At 46.4% G+C, this 16,193-nt stretch overlaps 3 protein-coding genes across 4 annotated transcripts; 1 reads left to right on the top strand and 2 right to left on the bottom strand.

Annotated features, from left to right (window-relative positions):
- Positions 1–2,344: 2,344 nt before the first annotated feature.
- On the top strand, positions 2,345–7,588 carry LOC120690832 (la-related protein 1B-like). Of its 2 annotated transcripts, none has more exons than XM_039973672.1 (6): positions 2,345–2,924; positions 3,029–3,539; positions 3,626–3,776; positions 3,866–3,956; positions 5,844–5,915; positions 6,886–7,588. In XM_039973672.1, the coding sequence occupies exons 1-6, from the start codon at positions 2,667–2,669 to the stop codon at positions 7,207–7,209; spliced, it is 1,407 nt and encodes a 468-aa protein (XP_039829606.1). In that variant the 5' UTR covers positions 2,345–2,666; the 3' UTR covers positions 7,210–7,588. The 2 variants fall into 2 exon arrangements, with proteins under 2 accessions (XP_039829606.1, XP_039829605.1); XM_039973671.1 differs by having other exon boundaries at positions 2,358–2,924; positions 3,623–3,776.
- Positions 7,589–8,337: 749 nt separating this feature from the next.
- Positions 8,338–9,234, bottom strand: LOC120689388 (heavy metal-associated isoprenylated plant protein 27-like). The gene is made up of 3 exons (XM_039971675.1): positions 9,148–9,234; positions 8,929–9,004; positions 8,338–8,845 (listed from the first exon to the last, which is right to left on the bottom strand). Exons 1-3 carry the CDS (start codon positions 9,232–9,234, stop codon positions 8,499–8,501), a joined length of 510 nt encoding a protein of 169 aa, XP_039827609.1. The 3' UTR covers positions 8,338–8,498.
- Positions 9,235–10,729: 1,495 nt separating this feature from the next.
- On the bottom strand, positions 10,730–13,718 carry LOC120690221. Its single transcript, XM_039972807.1, has 2 exons — positions 13,329–13,718; positions 10,730–11,721 (listed from the first exon to the last, which is right to left on the bottom strand). The coding sequence occupies exons 1-2, from the start codon at positions 13,611–13,613 to the stop codon at positions 10,903–10,905; spliced, it is 1,104 nt and encodes a 367-aa protein (XP_039828741.1). The 5' UTR covers positions 13,614–13,718; the 3' UTR covers positions 10,730–10,902.
- Between the last annotated feature and the right edge of the window lie 2,475 nt (positions 13,719–16,193).

Genomic DNA, 16,193 nt, shown 5'->3' with positions numbered 1-16,193 from the left:
ACGGACACTTTCTCGATATCAGTGGCATATATGTGGGCTCTATATCTCGTTGAGAGCAAGAATAATAGTCTTCACCGGCTGCCGTCTGGGAGCACATCGGATGGTGGCGGATCCCACTGACGATTAATGTGCTGCAGTGAGACGAACGAGCCATTTCGTCAGCTCCGAGGGAGCGATTTGCCAGGCGCTCGCTTCAGCTTTCTCTCCCCCACGTTGGATCCCAGCGGGCTCTCGGCCGATTATTATACGTGCTCTGAGGCATCAATGGCAAGTACCAAGTGATTGTAAAAATTCTACAGTGACAAGTAAGGAATCACCCTAAAATAAAGCTGTAATTGTCCCCTAACTTTCCTCACTGGCACCGACCACTTGGTCTGCACATTGCAATCTGCAAATCTGGTTCTGCCACCTCCTCACGGTTCACCATCATCTTCGAAAAGGAGTTGGCTCGTTGGTTCTACTGATCCTTTGGTCGTTTTGGAGAGAACGAAACAACAGAATTTTCAGAAAGGAGGGACTGTCAAACCCACGCTGTATCTCCCTACTGAGAGACAAAATCAGGATATGGATCTTTGCTGGGGCAAAGCATTTAGATTCTTTAGTTGGTCATATTTTTAGTGAGTAATTTATTCTGATTTTCAGGCCTACCCAGTGCTCTGTCTGGGTGGGAAGTTGTTTTGGCGCTTCTGGCGCCTGTAATCTCGACTCTTCTTATTAATGAATGCTGGACATGTCAATGTCCTGGTCTTTCAAAAAAAATGTCCCCTAACTGCAGGAAGAAGTTGATCATCGATTGAATTCACTGCCCAGAAGGGCTCGTGTTTCATGCGGCGGCGACAACTGACAGCCCGGTCGATGCTGCTCCACAGATTTCCTCGCGATCAGACCAACGTGCGACGGGGGACAAGAAACTAGCGGCGATGCGAAGAGCACGCGCGTACGACTCGAGCGCACGTGCTACAGCTGCCGTACGAAATTTTCAAGGGGCTACGGAGTACTAGTAAACAGGAAAGAGACCCGACGGGGTTTTCCGGATGAGACGGGACACGGCGTGACGGGAGCGTCACTGGCGATGGCCGATGGCATTACAGCGACGGCTCGAGCAAGAAACGAGACCGTGTGGTTGCTTCCGGGCGCGGCGAGGACGAACGACCGGCGGTGAGCATCCGTCGAGATAACTTGGTTGCACGGTAAGGTGTGTTCCGGCACGTGAAGATCTTCCAAAACGAAAACAAAAAAATAGCTGGGGAACACCAACACAAGCGGGGAGGAGGATCTCAGCAAATTCGTCGGTGACGATCTTGACTGATCATGTCCAAATTCCTACCTCGCTTTATCCCTGACGATCTTGACTGAATCCACGGTCTAAGCGGGGAGGCCAGAAAAAATCGAGCTGATTTTCGGCGCATTTCGACCCTCCCTGAGTTTCCTTTTCGCGAAAGGCTCCTTTTCAGAAAAAAAAATCGACGTTAAGGAAAAAAACATTGGTTTGAGAAGGAAAAGATATATACTCCCTCCTTCCCTGTTTATAAGGCATACACGTATATCAAGATTCAAACCTTGTCATTTTTTACCAATAATTTGACTATTAAATTTTTATTTTTATAATGCAAATTTCATATGATTGGATTCATAATCAAATATATTTTACAATGATTATAAGTTTATAATCAAAAGTGATATAATATATGATAAATAAATGGTCAAAGTGTTGTTTAGAAGACCGTGTCATGTTTCACCATGCCTTATAAACGGGGAAGGAGGGAGTAAAACGGATTTCTTTTTTTATATAATTTCCCACAATGGTTCAACAATCTCAAAATAGTACTTGCGACGTGCAAAAAGCCAGATAAAAACAGTGAACCAGGCCGTGATCCACGATGTTATCCGATCAGGGGAAGGAGATCAGATAAGGCCGGTGAAAGAAAGAGTCGGGGAATCCAGAAGCAGTGGAGGGCGCTCTTGCAAAAGCGGGGGTGGGCGGTCGCCGGTTCGTCCCAGGCGCCACTGCTTCCGCCGCTGGAATTGCGAGCCCCCAGGCGGTCGCAATAATTCGCTTTCGCCGGACGCGGACCTTCCGCGGCGACCCAGCCGTCCGTCCCGCATCGTGCGGCTCCCCGCTGCCCCACTCGTCAACAACCCTCCAACGCCGCACCCCGCGCGCGCGGGGCCCGCGCGCCAGCCGGAGGGTGGTAGCCAAGCGGACGCCAGCGCGCGCCGCTTTAGAGCGGCGCGGCCGTTCATCCGCGAGCGGACGGAGGGGAGCCGCGGGGGTGGGCCCACGCTGGTGGCTGCGGGCTGTCCCTTTTGTGGCCCACCACGGCAGGGCAGGAGAGAGGGATCCCGTCCGCGTCCATCCACACCGCCCGTGGGAAGGGAAGGGAAGGGAAGGGAAGAGCAGCGAGCGACGCAGGCAGGCATCGGCTCCGGCTCCGCCCGCCGCCGCACCGGCCCCCCTCCTCCCCCGATCCGATCGCCGATCGCCGACCCTCGCTTCGCCTCGCCGCGCGGCAATATTTGGAACCCTCGTCACCGATCGCCTCATGCCGTACCACTGACCGATCCCCACACCCCCCAACTCCGCCCTCCACCTCCGCCGCCGCCGGTCGCGCCGTCGCCTCCACCCCATCGAACTCGCTATCTCCCGTGGGCTTTCGGTGCGGACGATGGCTACCAGCGCCGACCCGCATGCTGCCGTTGCTGGGGCCGGGACGCCGCCCCCGTCCGATAGCCCGTTTGGGGCGAAGAAGGCTGGGGCGGCCGCGGCCGCCTGGAAGCGCCCCGGGGGCGCGACTGTGCCAGCCGCGGTGGCGGTTGAAAGCCCCATCATGGACACGGACTCGTGGCCGGCGCTGCCCGGGCTGGCGTCTCCCCCGCCGCCGGCTGCCAAGGCGTCACCTAAGGCCGCTTCTCCCGCTTCCACAGTGAGTTGATACCAGTGTTTGACAGTTACTCATGAGTCATGACGGAGCTTCAATTCTTGTACCATTTGATGAGATTGGGTTTTACTTTGTCCGAATTGTGTCAGGGGGCGGTGATCTCGCCAGTCTCTTTGGGCATTTCCAGCCCTCGGGATGCTAACCCTGGCAATGAGACTCCTGTGCGCAATCCTGTGGCCCGGCGTGCCCTGGTGATGCCTGTGGCGGATGGGCTGGAGAAGAGTGTACCTGCCACAGAACCGTCCCCTGTCTTTGCGCCTAATGCCCGGAGCAACGGTGGAGATTTTCATCATCAGAATGGACGTTTTGGTCCCCATACCCATGGCCGAGGTGGCTATGGTGGCGGAAACAGGAGGGGTAATGGTGGAGGTGGGGGACGACGTGGGAACGAGCACCATGGGGGTTTTGATGGTCCACGGCGAGGAGGTGGCCGCAGAGATGGCCATGGACCAGCTCACCAGCAGCGTGGCCACCAGCCAGCATACATTAGGGCTCCTCCTGCTCTGGCTGTTGTAACAGGAGCACCTCCGCCGCCGCCACCATTCCTTAGCCCTACTACTCCTCAGACACCACCTTATGGGGTACCTATGGGCTTCCCTGGTATGTTGTGCTTGTGCATGTGGTTCATGAACTCTTGGATATGTCCTATTGCTATGTTGCATTGATTTGCTTGTTGTGAATAGCAGACATAGCGCCGCATGTTTACTATTTTGCGGCAGCAGCCCCCACGGAAGGCATTCAAGGCATGCCTTTTGTGCCTCATCCAGCAAGCCCCCAAGCTATTTTAGTTGACCCTCTTCGACAGGAGCTTCTGGAGCAAATTAATTACTATTTCAGGTAGGTGGTCATCTAGATTTTTTAGAATCTCTTCTTTTATCTGTGAAAATGCTCTGACCAATGTGTTTATTCATTTGTGAACTTTGCAGTGATGACAATCTGTGCAAGGACCCATTCTTGCGGCAACACATGGATGACCAAGGTTGGGTCCCATTATCCCTGATTGCTGGCTTCCGCAAAGTAAGTTTTCAGGTCTTATGAGTTGATTTCTTAGTTAAATCCACACTGAATTCTTAGTCTGTCTCTTTGATAACCTATTTAGTAAGCTTATGGACTCATTCTGTAGTTGTCACCAATAATGAGAGTGTCTGCATATTGTGGCATGGATCCATTTAACTGAATTGCAAGATAGCCCCTACACAATTACCAAGAAATCAGTTTATGTTACTGGTATAACCTTGGATGGCACAGCTGCATTGCATTATTGGATTCCAATCTCTTTGATATCTGCATCTCAGAAATTGTATAGCATCGCAATAGCTATATTGGCAAGTATTAATGCCAGTGATACCAGTAATTCTTCCATTTTCTATACAATCGCATCATTGTTACCTTCTAATAATAGCATTAGTGCAATCAAGGGACAAAGTGGTCAGTGATGGGATGGAGTCGGTGGTACTTTTGGAATGTTCACCATATGATTAGGAAAGTGGGATCTATTGGGAAACCAAGTTGGCTCTATTCTTTGACACTTTTTACAGTGGTATTATTATAGTAGCTTAAGCTGAATGCTAGTGTTGGTGAGGACATTCTTGGCCAGGTCCTCTGATTTCTTTCAGCTGAGTTGAGGGTCACTGGTAGCTCACAGGCACAGTTTTGTTCAAGGCTTAGAGCGAGTTCAGTCCATCATCCCTCTTAATAACTTGTGGGACCTCCAATAGGTATACGACTTTTGTATATTCTTAGTGTACTCAGTTACACATTTGTATGGTCTGTTGATGCACTTAACTACTTGTACCTTGCTGCTGCCACAGATTTGTATGTATCATAGGTTGAGGCACCACAGATTATTTGTATGGATCAACTGCAGTGATCATATTCATGTTCATTCTACCTTCAGAAGATTTGATATGCATATGCTGTTGTTGCATGGCACTTTTTTCTAATTAAAAGCCACCATGTGTTGGTTTGCTGGGGTATGGGCACATTCGATTTTGTTTTAGGGTAGACCTGTCCAAAATTTGATGGGTTAATTTTTTAATGGGGGTGAGGTAGGGGATGTGGTGTGTTGGAATACCAGCAATGAAACAATAGATATGGAAAGGCTCATGGGTCATGAGTCATGAGTGCGCTGTTGCCACATTTATAATGAATAGCAGTTATAATGGAACACATTTAGCTGAGGTCACTACAGAAGATAGGATGGAAAGTTCTGTTTTCATAAGAAGGATGTTTCCCTCACAATAAGAGGGTGGTTCACAATAGTCTCCAAAGGTCATTTTGCTTCTTTCTTCTATGTTTTTTTATTGGTACACATGTTTTTTCTCCTCTGCCATAAAGCATGACGGATACGTGGTAAATATGGGGTCAGTCGATAGTTTTGGACCCTTAGGGTCTTGATCATATGCTTACTGGATACCCATTTCTGTTTTGATGATGTTGAACCAAATGAGGTATCATTTCAACATTGTAGGAAATTGTCCATTTTTCTGGGCACCATTTTAGTCAAGGCAAAATATGCATCCTACTTATCTGACTATCTGGGAATTATTCATACAATTTTAGAGCAGACTGCTAATGGAAGTACCTTAGAATTTGAGCTAGAACATATTGGAATTGTGGAGGACTTATGGTTTATATCTCTGCTTCTGTTTATCTTTTCTGTTGTGTTTCCTTGTCAGTATGGGCAATACTTAGCCATTATTTACAACTGGCATCATAATGCATTTGTAAATGCAAAAAAAGTTTGTGACACTGCATCCATTAATATGTGGAAGAGGATACTGATGATTGAATGAGTGTGGACTGTGGAGTGCGATAGAAGTTCAGATATCCTTTTCCAGAATAATCAAATATATATTTTGTTCTTTTATAAAGAGATGGTGTATTCATGTTAATTTTTTTCAGGTCCAGAAGCTGACTGATAATATTCAGTTTATCTTGGAGACAGTCATGATGTCTACTGTTGTGGAAGTTCAGGTAATGTTTTCTTGGTGCAATTACCATATGTTTATAATTCAAATTAAATTAGCTTTGGCTAACAAGAATGTTAGTAACTAAACAATGTGAATGTCCCCATAACATTGCATGTTAATGCTAGAAAAAAAGCAAGAATTTTCATTATCTTATCTGTTAGCATAGTTTATTAGGTCATGCATAGTTTGTTAAGCAAACATTATGTAGCTACTGGTTAGTCCATGTCCTAGACTTTAGCTTCTTGTTGTTGACCTGAAGTTTGTTTTATTTGACATGATGTTCACAATACAACAAAGTTTGTATCATTTGATTACTTTCTGAGCGCATGTTTTTCTAGTATGACCATGGAAATTTAGTACGAAATTGATTCAACTAGGATTAACTGATGTCACAAAGTTTAGGTCATAACACATCCTCATAATGCTTCAAAACAATTTATTTCTCAATAGCAGAGTCCAATCAGCTCATCCCTGGGCTCGATGTTTATCCAATGTCGAGTATGGTGACTGAAATATATTTTGTTTTCAAACACTTGGAAAATTTCAGATCTTTTGATTAATTCATGTAATGTAAATAGTTTCTTAGTTGTCTTGCCATTGACTATCATTACTGTTGCCCCAAATAAAGGAATAACCTCCAAAATGGAAAAGTGAGCCTTGCATCTAAGTAAAGTTAGCAATAGGACAACAAAAATTTGAATCCTATCCCAATGATCAAAAGTCCTTTGCAGATACTACTACATTAGGCATTAGCAACTTATTGCTACTAATCTTTCTAATGCGATCGACTTTATAATATAGTTACCTTTAACCACTGCAAAATCTTGTTCACTCTTCGCTCTGTTGCACATGTTAGATAATCTTATGATTCTCATTTTGCCACATAGTAATTGCATTTCCTATAGTGAGTAACTGCTCTATTCACTTCATTCCTCTTGCTTAAAGGCTTGGCTCTTTCTTTTGTGCTCAAACAGGGTGATAAACTACGAAGGCGTGGAACATGGGAGAATTGGCTGCTTCCAAAACCAAATTATTCTGCTGGAAGTTCTGGTCCGTTGACCCCTGTGACATCTAACACTGATTTGCTGGCATCTCAGTTTCATTCTGTTGGACTTGAGGGGGCAACTTACCATGCTAACATGCAAGGAATGCCTGGTGAAGCTCTTCTGACTAGATCAGTGACTTCAGTTAGTCTAGGCTATCATGCACCAACCTTGGGTGGGCTACACAACAATGGGAGTGGACCACTTTTTGGACCAAAGGCAGCAAGAAATTTACTCAGGAGCGATACCTTTTGAGGCTATATATTCAAGGAATATGAAGTACAATGGCAGGCCGAGTTTTCACAGTGACGGCATGCACACCTTGTATGAGGTGTAAAGATCAGTTGGTTCAAAAAAAAAACCCAAAAAAAAAGCATAATACAAAAATAGAGATAGAAATACACCATGAGACTCAAAAAGGCAAAAAAATAAAACAAAAAACAAAAAAGCCAAAAAGGTAGCTAGTGTGAGGTTCATGTTTATTTCTGCTGTGTTATTACCCAGTAGGTTTCCGAATGCTAGCAGTTTGATGGCTCTTTTGGTGTGAACCGAGTTATTTTAAGTGTTAAGACTCGAGAAACTGTGTTGTGTGGACCGGGCAAAACTATATAAAAGTAGATGACACTATTATTAATTCTGGTGTTCTTGTTCTCTTTAGTGATTGATGCGATGATGATTTGCCTGCATTTATTTCTGTTTTTGAGGTTGTATATTTTTCAATCCTTCCACTCGCTAGTGGCGACTCCTGATTAACGTTCTTTTAGCGGTGCTTGGCCGTGTGCCTCGTGTCGGTATCTCTAATTACCCAGTTATGTATGAAGATCGCCTGGTTCGTGCGCATGCAACCAACATATAGTTCCACATAGCGTTCTTTTGCGTATCATCGGCAGTTCTTTATATATAAATATACTCAAGTCAACATTCCATATGTTGCGTAGTCTGATGCTAATAGTGTTTGCGTCCCAACTCCCAACAGTTTTTCTCTTGGGCATCATCTCCATCTACTGGCTCTCAAAGCCAATCATTCTTCCTCTAACCCAAGCAGCACAAGTTGTGTTCATCTCAACATTCCACATATGACATATGGTATAAAATTAACAAGGAAACATATCTGGTGCAAACCGCAACTTTCGTGAAAACTCGTGCAAATTACGGCAAAAATGTCGCCCAAATTCACCAAAAAAATCACACATATAGATGATATGATGATACACAACCTTGTAAAATATCTTGTCCAAACTCGACTTCGTTCGTGAGATATAAAAATTTACAAGGTTGTGTATCATCATATCATCTACATGTGTGATTTTATTGGTGAATTTCAACGACTTTGTTGCCATGGTTTGTATGAGTTTTCACGAAAGTCGTAGTTTTCACCAGATATGTTCTCAATTAACAATACCACAAAAATTTACGGCTGCCAAAGCAAAGCTAGGAAACATATCATCCCAGTTCCCAGAGCTGTACAGGCAGAGAGCGAGCAAACAGAGATGGAAAAGGAACCTATCCTATGCTGGGTCTGGAAGTAAGAAGCGGGCGGCGGGTCACAGGACGGCGCAGGAGTTGGGGTTGTCGTCGCTGAAGGCGGCGGTGTACCGCTCCTCCATGGAGCTGGCCCTGACGAGCGGCGATTTGTCGGGGTCGTCGAGCACGTTGCGCACGTACCCCGGCGGCGTCTTCTTGTCGTAGGCCCCCGGCGCGTAGGGGTGCGGCACCACCTCGTACGGCACGTAAGGCCACGGCTCCGCCTTCTTCCCCGCCCGCCGCCGCAGCCGCTTCACCACCTCCGGCGGCTCCACCTGCCCCGACACCGTCACCTTGTTCTGCTTTGGGTCCACCTCCACGCTGCACACGCCTGCGGGCACGCCGGCGAGCGGCCTACCGCTCGGTTAATAAGTTGCTCGGCCGTCGACGACGACTGATCGGACGGACTGACAATGTGTGAACGACGACACGACACGACACGACACGCACCTTTCATGTCCTCCAGCGCCTTTCGGACCCTGCGCTCGCAGCCCTCGCAGTCCATCCGGACCAGCAAGTCCACCTTCTGAATTCACCAATGCCAAACAGAGAGAGTTCAGCCATCGACATCGATCAGTTATTCAGTTTCATTCGGTGCTTGTCACTTGTCAGTCACATTGCCTGCCGTACTGGCTGCCTTGTTTTCTGCGCGAGAGCAGCATGCCGTACCTGGAATTCCTTGCGCTTCTTCTTGCCGACGATGACTTTGGCCGGCAGCTCGCAGAGCTCGGCGATGAGATCGTCCACGAGAATCATTCCGACGTGCTGGTGGGTTACCTGCGCTTGGTCAACCAAGAGACGAGTGGTTTTGCCTTTCTGAGACGGGGTATCTGAGATGCCAGCCTGATGCGGCCGTTGTGCCTTTGCCCCACTACTTATCGCGATGGAGATGGCTGATGGCCTGGCTCGTTGGGACATCGAGCGACTTTGAGATGCTTCCCGCGAATCATCCTGAGGCCTTGTTTAGTTGCATAAAAGTGACCATGTAAAGCACTGTAGCATTTTTATTTTTATTTGTTAATTATTGTCCCGGTATGGATTAACTAGACTCAAAAGATTGGTCTCGCAAATTACAGACAAACTGTATAATTAGTTATTTCATACATTTAAAAATTTGATGTGATGGAGAATCTTATAAAATTTTGGAATTTTGAAGGGAACTAAACAAGAGCCGAATCCTCCTGATTGCAGTGGCAAAAGGTTTACGGGAACCCTTTTTTCCAGGGAAGATCATCGCTTCTACCGCCACCCTTCTTCTTTCATCAGTTTTTGTTAGGAACTTTCCAGATTGCGTAATCAGTTGCTAGTAATCCAGACGCCGCAGGGGAAGTAATCACGTGAAAACAAAAGCACTCAGGATTGGACCCAGGGCCCTCATCCTTTTTCTTTACCTTTTTAACATTTTAGAGAGGCCTCTGGATCCCTCCAAACTCTTCTAACCACGCGCAACGCGATTAGCACTATATCTCATTGGGGCCCTGATTAGATTAGTTCCTTTTCCGACCTCCCATGGCGTGCATGTGAATCCGCATCTCGCGATTCTTCTACTCTCTCTGTCCCATAATAAGTGCATTTCTTTGACTTTGAAACATCGTGTTTGACCATTTATCTTATTCAAAAAATTTAAATAAATATTATTTATTTTGTTACGACTTATTATATCACTAAAGATATTTTAATAATAAGTTATTCATTTTATAATTTACACAAAAAAATCAAATAAGATGAATTGCCAAACATAATATCTAGAAGTCAAAGAAATGCACTTATTATGAGACGGAGGGTGTACACTTTTTGAACTCGGCCATCTTTTGCTAGGATTTCTGTCCCACTGAATCCTGTCGGCAAGGCCGCCAACCTTCTCCGAGTACCGTGATCCTTGGAGATGCTACAAATTACTGGGAGGCTATGTATTGTAGGATTAACCACACCCCTCTTCCCATCCTGTCTCATACTATCCCTTTGTTTAGATGGCTTCAAAATTCCAAAACTTTACAAAATTCCCCATCACATCAAATCTTTGAATACATGCATGAAATATTAAATGTAGTTAAACAAAATAACTAATTACACAGTTTGTCTATAATTTGCGAGACGAATCTTTTAAGCCTAGTTAACCCATAACAGGACAATAATTATCAAATACAAACAAAAATGCTACAGTATTTTACAGCCAAAACTTTATGCATTGGCTATGTGCAGGAACACCGCACAGATGATACCCATCTTTGCATCAGATAAAACCAGCAAATGATACAGAGCAGGAAATCAGTGTAAAGTGAGCAAGAGCCAGGTCAAATCTGCAGCAGTATACATGTAGTGGTCTCACAAACAATAACCATCTATTGTCAGACTAATTGCCAACAATGCTCATACATAAAACAATATCTCGCCGAGTACACACACGTAGCAATTTAGCAAACATCAGTACAGGCTGAACCCAAAGAACTGTCCCACCAGAAGAGCTAATCCCATGCCTATAGCCACAAGTGAAGCAGCCCAGGTCAGTTTCTCTGTTATCCTAGGAACCTTCTCTTTCAGGGCCTCGCTACAAGAACCTACAAAAGCTGTGTAACTACCCATCGAAAACACAGTGCCAACCAAAAACATGCCGAGGAATGCCGCGCCAGCAAAGCGTGATGGGAGAGCCAACGCAGGCAAGACCATCAGCAGAGCATCCGGTTGGAGACCATGGACAACTCCAGTGGCGAACGTTGCAAAACCGACTTTCTTCTTTCTGGGAGCTGATGGGACCTGCAAAGGTTCACTGCTGCTCATGCTGGCGTCGACACCCTCCAAAACTAGCTGTGTAGACTCTTGAACCTCTGAGGCTTCCCGGACACCCATGGCTCCTATGATCAGAAGGGTCAGGCCTACAACTCGTGTTCCCCATGCACGGAAAACTTCAATGTGCAATCGATCCTTGAGTAACAAGAAGAGCAGGCCAAAAATAACTTGTCCTGCGTCATGACCGCAGCCCCAAAGGGCCCCGACCAGACCACTTTCAAGCCTTGATCTCCCAATAGAAAGTGGTGCCAAGGCAACTAGATGGTCAGGTCCAGACAAGGTATGCAAGCACCCAGCTAAAAAACCAGCCCAACCACTGCTTAGTATCTCTGTCGTGAAGAGTCTTCCACCAGTATTGGCTACTGGTTGCATCGATGCATAGGCTGGATGAGGGATGCTTGAGTGCAGGGTGCCAGTAATAAGTGTTATCAATAGGAAAAGGGCAGCAGTGGACGCCTGCGATGCAGAACATTTTTAACACATCAGAACAGGACAGAACAGAGAAAGAAATCTTAAATTTTAGTCAACAATGACATAAGCTCCTTGGGCACATAATAAGCCACAAATCAATAAAATGTGATGGGAAATCATTTAAGTTACGCAACAGCTTGATAGAATTATACAACAAAATCTGCTTAGTACCGAAACTAATTTGAACAGGTAAATAGCACCAGAAATTCAGAGTACTTATTACCTTGACTCTCTCAAAAGATGTGTGTTTTATATTTCCATTCTCAAGTGTCTCTCCAATTTTATGACTAAATTATTAAGAGCATACATGCATTTGTACATTAAGTTTTTTTGTTTAGAAAGATCAGTTTCCGATCCACCTAGCAAGAGGTCCTAAGTACATATGCACATAATAAAAATGCAAGCACCAGAGTTATTGCCAGTTATGAAAAGCAATCTGTCCAAATGGTGTTGCGTCATGCCAATAAATCAACAAGACAATATCAGGAGTAGGGAACAATACATGTGAACAGACAGACTAACATGATTATCAATGATCAAGAAATCTTAACACACCTGAAAGTTAGAATCACCAGCGGAATTTGCAATAGGAAATTTTGTGCTAAACCAATGCAACAACTAAATGCCTTCAGCTATGGCACTTCTATCACTTTTTTGGGGAATGAGAACATTGATAATGCAGCTTGTTTTGGCCACTACATGTTTACGAGAACAATTCAGGCCCGCTCCTGAGGAAACCTCAGTAAGGTATGGCGAACAAAAGACAATTCACCAAACAAATCGTAGAAAGGAAGCTTAGCAGCTGATCAAGATGCATTGACATCAACATTCTACACAAAAATATACTAACCCAACTAAAACTGGAATGATTTAAACCAATTTCTAAACTCACTATGTTACAGGACCAGTAGCCAAGACTAATTTTGTGTATCTGAGAGAGTCCTTGGAGTCCACAACTCTACAAGCACTTGGAGTCCTTGCATGGTATCTGAGCTTAATTTTTAGAGAAATCACAAAAGAAAACTACTTCTCAAACCTAACTCGAAGCTGCTAGTCACCATACAGTTTCTTAATTTCCACAAGCATTATCCAAAGCCATAAGACTACTCGGTGTGCGATCAATTAAAACAATGCACTCCGGATGTATTTGTAGGCTTCACAGATGTTAATTACTCCGCCAAGTGCATTTAGCATTACTCGCATTGGTCAGCATAGAGCACAAGGCGTGTGAATGAATAACAGGCATTGCATGTCATTCCCTCCTATATTACAGCAGCCGAAGTATACTTTCATCAACTGCTAAAATTACCCTTGGATATCCTTGAGTGTACTTTCCTATTCCTATTCGCACAGTTGCCAGTAGGAAGCTTATGCTGAAACCAGGCAGGAGCGGCATGCTCCCTGATCCATAAAAGACTGAAAAGTAGCATGCCATGCCAACCATGAATTACTTGCTTACACAGAACACTCAATTACACCAACCACCATCACTAACGTAACCTCGGTCCTGGCAGCGTTCTACTCTCTGAGCCAAATATTGCAACCACGGGAACGAGAAGGGAGGGGGGGGGGGGGGGGGGGAATCCTATAACCTTCGGGAGCAGACTCCCAAGCAGCTTCCACAGGGGCCCAAAGGCCGCCGCCGGCTCGTCGCCCCGCGCCTCCTCCGGCGCTGCCGCCGAGAGGCCCTCGTGGCGCAGCGGCGACGCCAGCGCGATCGCCGCGCCGGGCCGCGCCGGCCGTAGCCGCAGCCGGGGCCATGCCACGGCGGGGAGGCGCCGGGAGGGGAGGAGAGGGGACCCGCCGGGCAGGCGGATCCGGGTCTGCGAGGGGGAGGCGGAGGGGGAGGCGGCGGGCGTGGAGATGAGCCGCTCCATGGGAGGAGGAGATTAGAGGGAGAGTCCGGGAGCAGGCCTGTCCGGGAGGCCGGGGGAGGATGGATGGGTTGCAACAGCTTGGCTTTGGACTCGGCGAGGATGCGGGGTAGGCAGGCAAAGCCCAAAGGGTGGCGTCGGCGACTCGGAGGAGCGAGAGCGAGCAGTCTCCCCCGTGTCCCGTCCCGGGGGGTTGGTTTGGATTGGATAGACGTTTCGGCACGGCGACTGGTTCGAGTGCGGTGGTTGGGGGCTTGACTAGAGGCTGATGACTCGAGCCGGGAGGGAGGGTGGTGGCGGCGCGGCGCGCACGTTGCTCGTACCAAGTCGTGGCGTACAGCAGACTTTACTGTTCTGGCACCATGGAGATTTTTTTTTTCAAAGGCACGATGGAGAATGACTTGGCCAGCTGGAATAAATGCTGACGTGGTTGTTGTTAGCCTCGACTGCATATCCTGACCATGGAATAAGAATGGATGGCTACTCTGTACTGGTTAAGGTTTAAGCTATTTGTAACAAACCTCGTTGTCGTCACCTCCGATTGGTCAAGCTGTTTGTACAATTCCAAGTCCAATTCCAAGCTACAAAGATGCGCTTCTTGGTTTAAGTGGTAAGTCAAAAGTTAAAAATGCTTCACGTAAGCATATCAGCATATAACATTGGATAAGTGGTCCAACTATCTACGATGAGTACACTGGTATGAATCAGTCTTTTTTTTACAGCCAAGTGGCATTTCCGGTAAACATCAAGGATTAATCATGTTGGAGGCCGCCACGGTTGAGTCTCGGAGATCGCATTCTGCCTCTCGATCTTTCCCCGCTACCGTGTAAAAGGGCAAATTCGAGGCGACTCCCTCTCCGGTGCCGGTCTCATCGGCTCTCCGCCGCGTCCGGCTTCCCTCGGGCATCGGAGGTGGTGGAGAACTGGGGATATGGCGGCTAGTGTATAGTTTCCAGCTTTCTAGGTATATAAGTTAGGGTTAGGAAGTGGTGGATTCTTCTCCTCTTCAGCGTCGGCACTGGATGAGATCTTTTATCTCCTCTGCGTCGGATCCGGCGACGGCGCAGGTGGTTCCTGCTTTGGCGATTTGCGAGGCAAGGTGCTTCGCTGGCGGACGAAGGGGGAGCTTCTTCGACCTCGCCAGTAGTGTTCGAGTGAGTTCTTTTCTCCTTTTCCTCCGCGAAAGGGTAGTAATTGGAGCGTCCCTGCGGCATGTGGGTGCGTGATTTGTCTGGGTCGCTAAGTTCCTCGGCAACATCGGACTTTTCTTCCAGTCGTTGGTCGACCGGCCGGCGGTGGCGGGTCTCTTGTTCCTCTTCCATCTAGTCAAGGTGATGGCAGATAGTCGTTCAGCAGAACCGAGCTGCTTGGCGGCGTATCAGGCGGTGGATCTTGCAGCTTTACCAAGGTTTGGAGTTCCTTGGCGCGATGGAAGGCGGATTTGGAAGTTGCAGGCAGCGAAGATGATGAACAGGATGCCGGAGAAGTTGAGGAAGATGAATAGTAGCCTTAGGAGCTCCCTTATAATTTTCCTTTTCTTCGAGGTCTTATTTGTTAAAAGGGGAGTGTACTGTTCTGATGCTTAATATTTACTCCCTCCATCCCAAAAAATAAATCACTTTACAAATTTTAGGACAGATTAAGGAAATAATAAAATGACTTTACTTGCCCTATTTATTACTTATATTTAAATCCTAGAATGACTTATTTTTAAGACGGATAGAGTATCTTCTTATCCCCGAAGAAATTCTCCTATATTTTCCCTTTCGAAAAAAAAAGTGCAGCAATGAGAATGGTTTTTTTTCAAAGGAAACTCGCTACTAGCAGCCTAGCATATAAAAAAACAAAATAGTGTGTGCCCACAGCAACAAGATAACAGGCTGGATCCGTCTCTCCGAGCCCAAATGCTCCATTGAAGAAAGCGGTTTTTTCTTTTTTATATTTAAAAAAATTAAAATTTCAAAAATATATGTCTGTTTTGAAATATTTCAAAAATATATCCCGGTCGCCCTCCCATAGAGCGACAGGCCCAAAGTGTAATTTTTTTTTCTTCAAATTTGCAACGAAGTCCCTGGAGAAAAAAAAATGGGGGGACCTGTCGCCCCCCCAACAGGCGACAGGGGCCTATCGCCCACCCCTCGGGCGACAGGGGCCTGTCGCCCGTTGGGGGGGCGACAGGCCCCAGGGCCTTTATTTTTTTCCAGGGACCTATTTTGAGCTATTCGAGCGTGTATTCGTTTATCATCGTCGGCAGGGTCTCGGCCGCTGACTCCTACCGCACCTAACTTGTCCTTCATTAAATCACGGGAAAAAATCGCAAGAACTTCCCTTATTTCACGAGCATTATGGAACCCACAAATATAATAAATTCACATCAATAGTATCTATAGAAACAAATGACAAGTAACCCACCACAATCGTAAACATCGGATACAAATAAGCGGTCCACAGCTATCTCATTACAAATAAACATCAGAGATACAAACATCAGATACATCTAACCACTCCTAGGGCGTCGGACCCTCTTAGCCCTCTGCTGGGCACAGACATGGCCCTCGGAGTAGGTGAGAACATCCGGAGACC

This window comes from Panicum virgatum, chromosome 9N, assembly GCF_016808335.1.
Source record: "Panicum virgatum strain AP13 chromosome 9N, P.virgatum_v5, whole genome shotgun sequence".
In the NCBI taxonomy this organism is placed as follows: Eukaryota; Viridiplantae; Streptophyta; class Magnoliopsida; order Poales; family Poaceae; genus Panicum; species Panicum virgatum.
The sequence above is the reverse complement of the archived record's forward strand: the minus strand, read 5'-3'. Positions and strand labels throughout refer to the sequence as shown.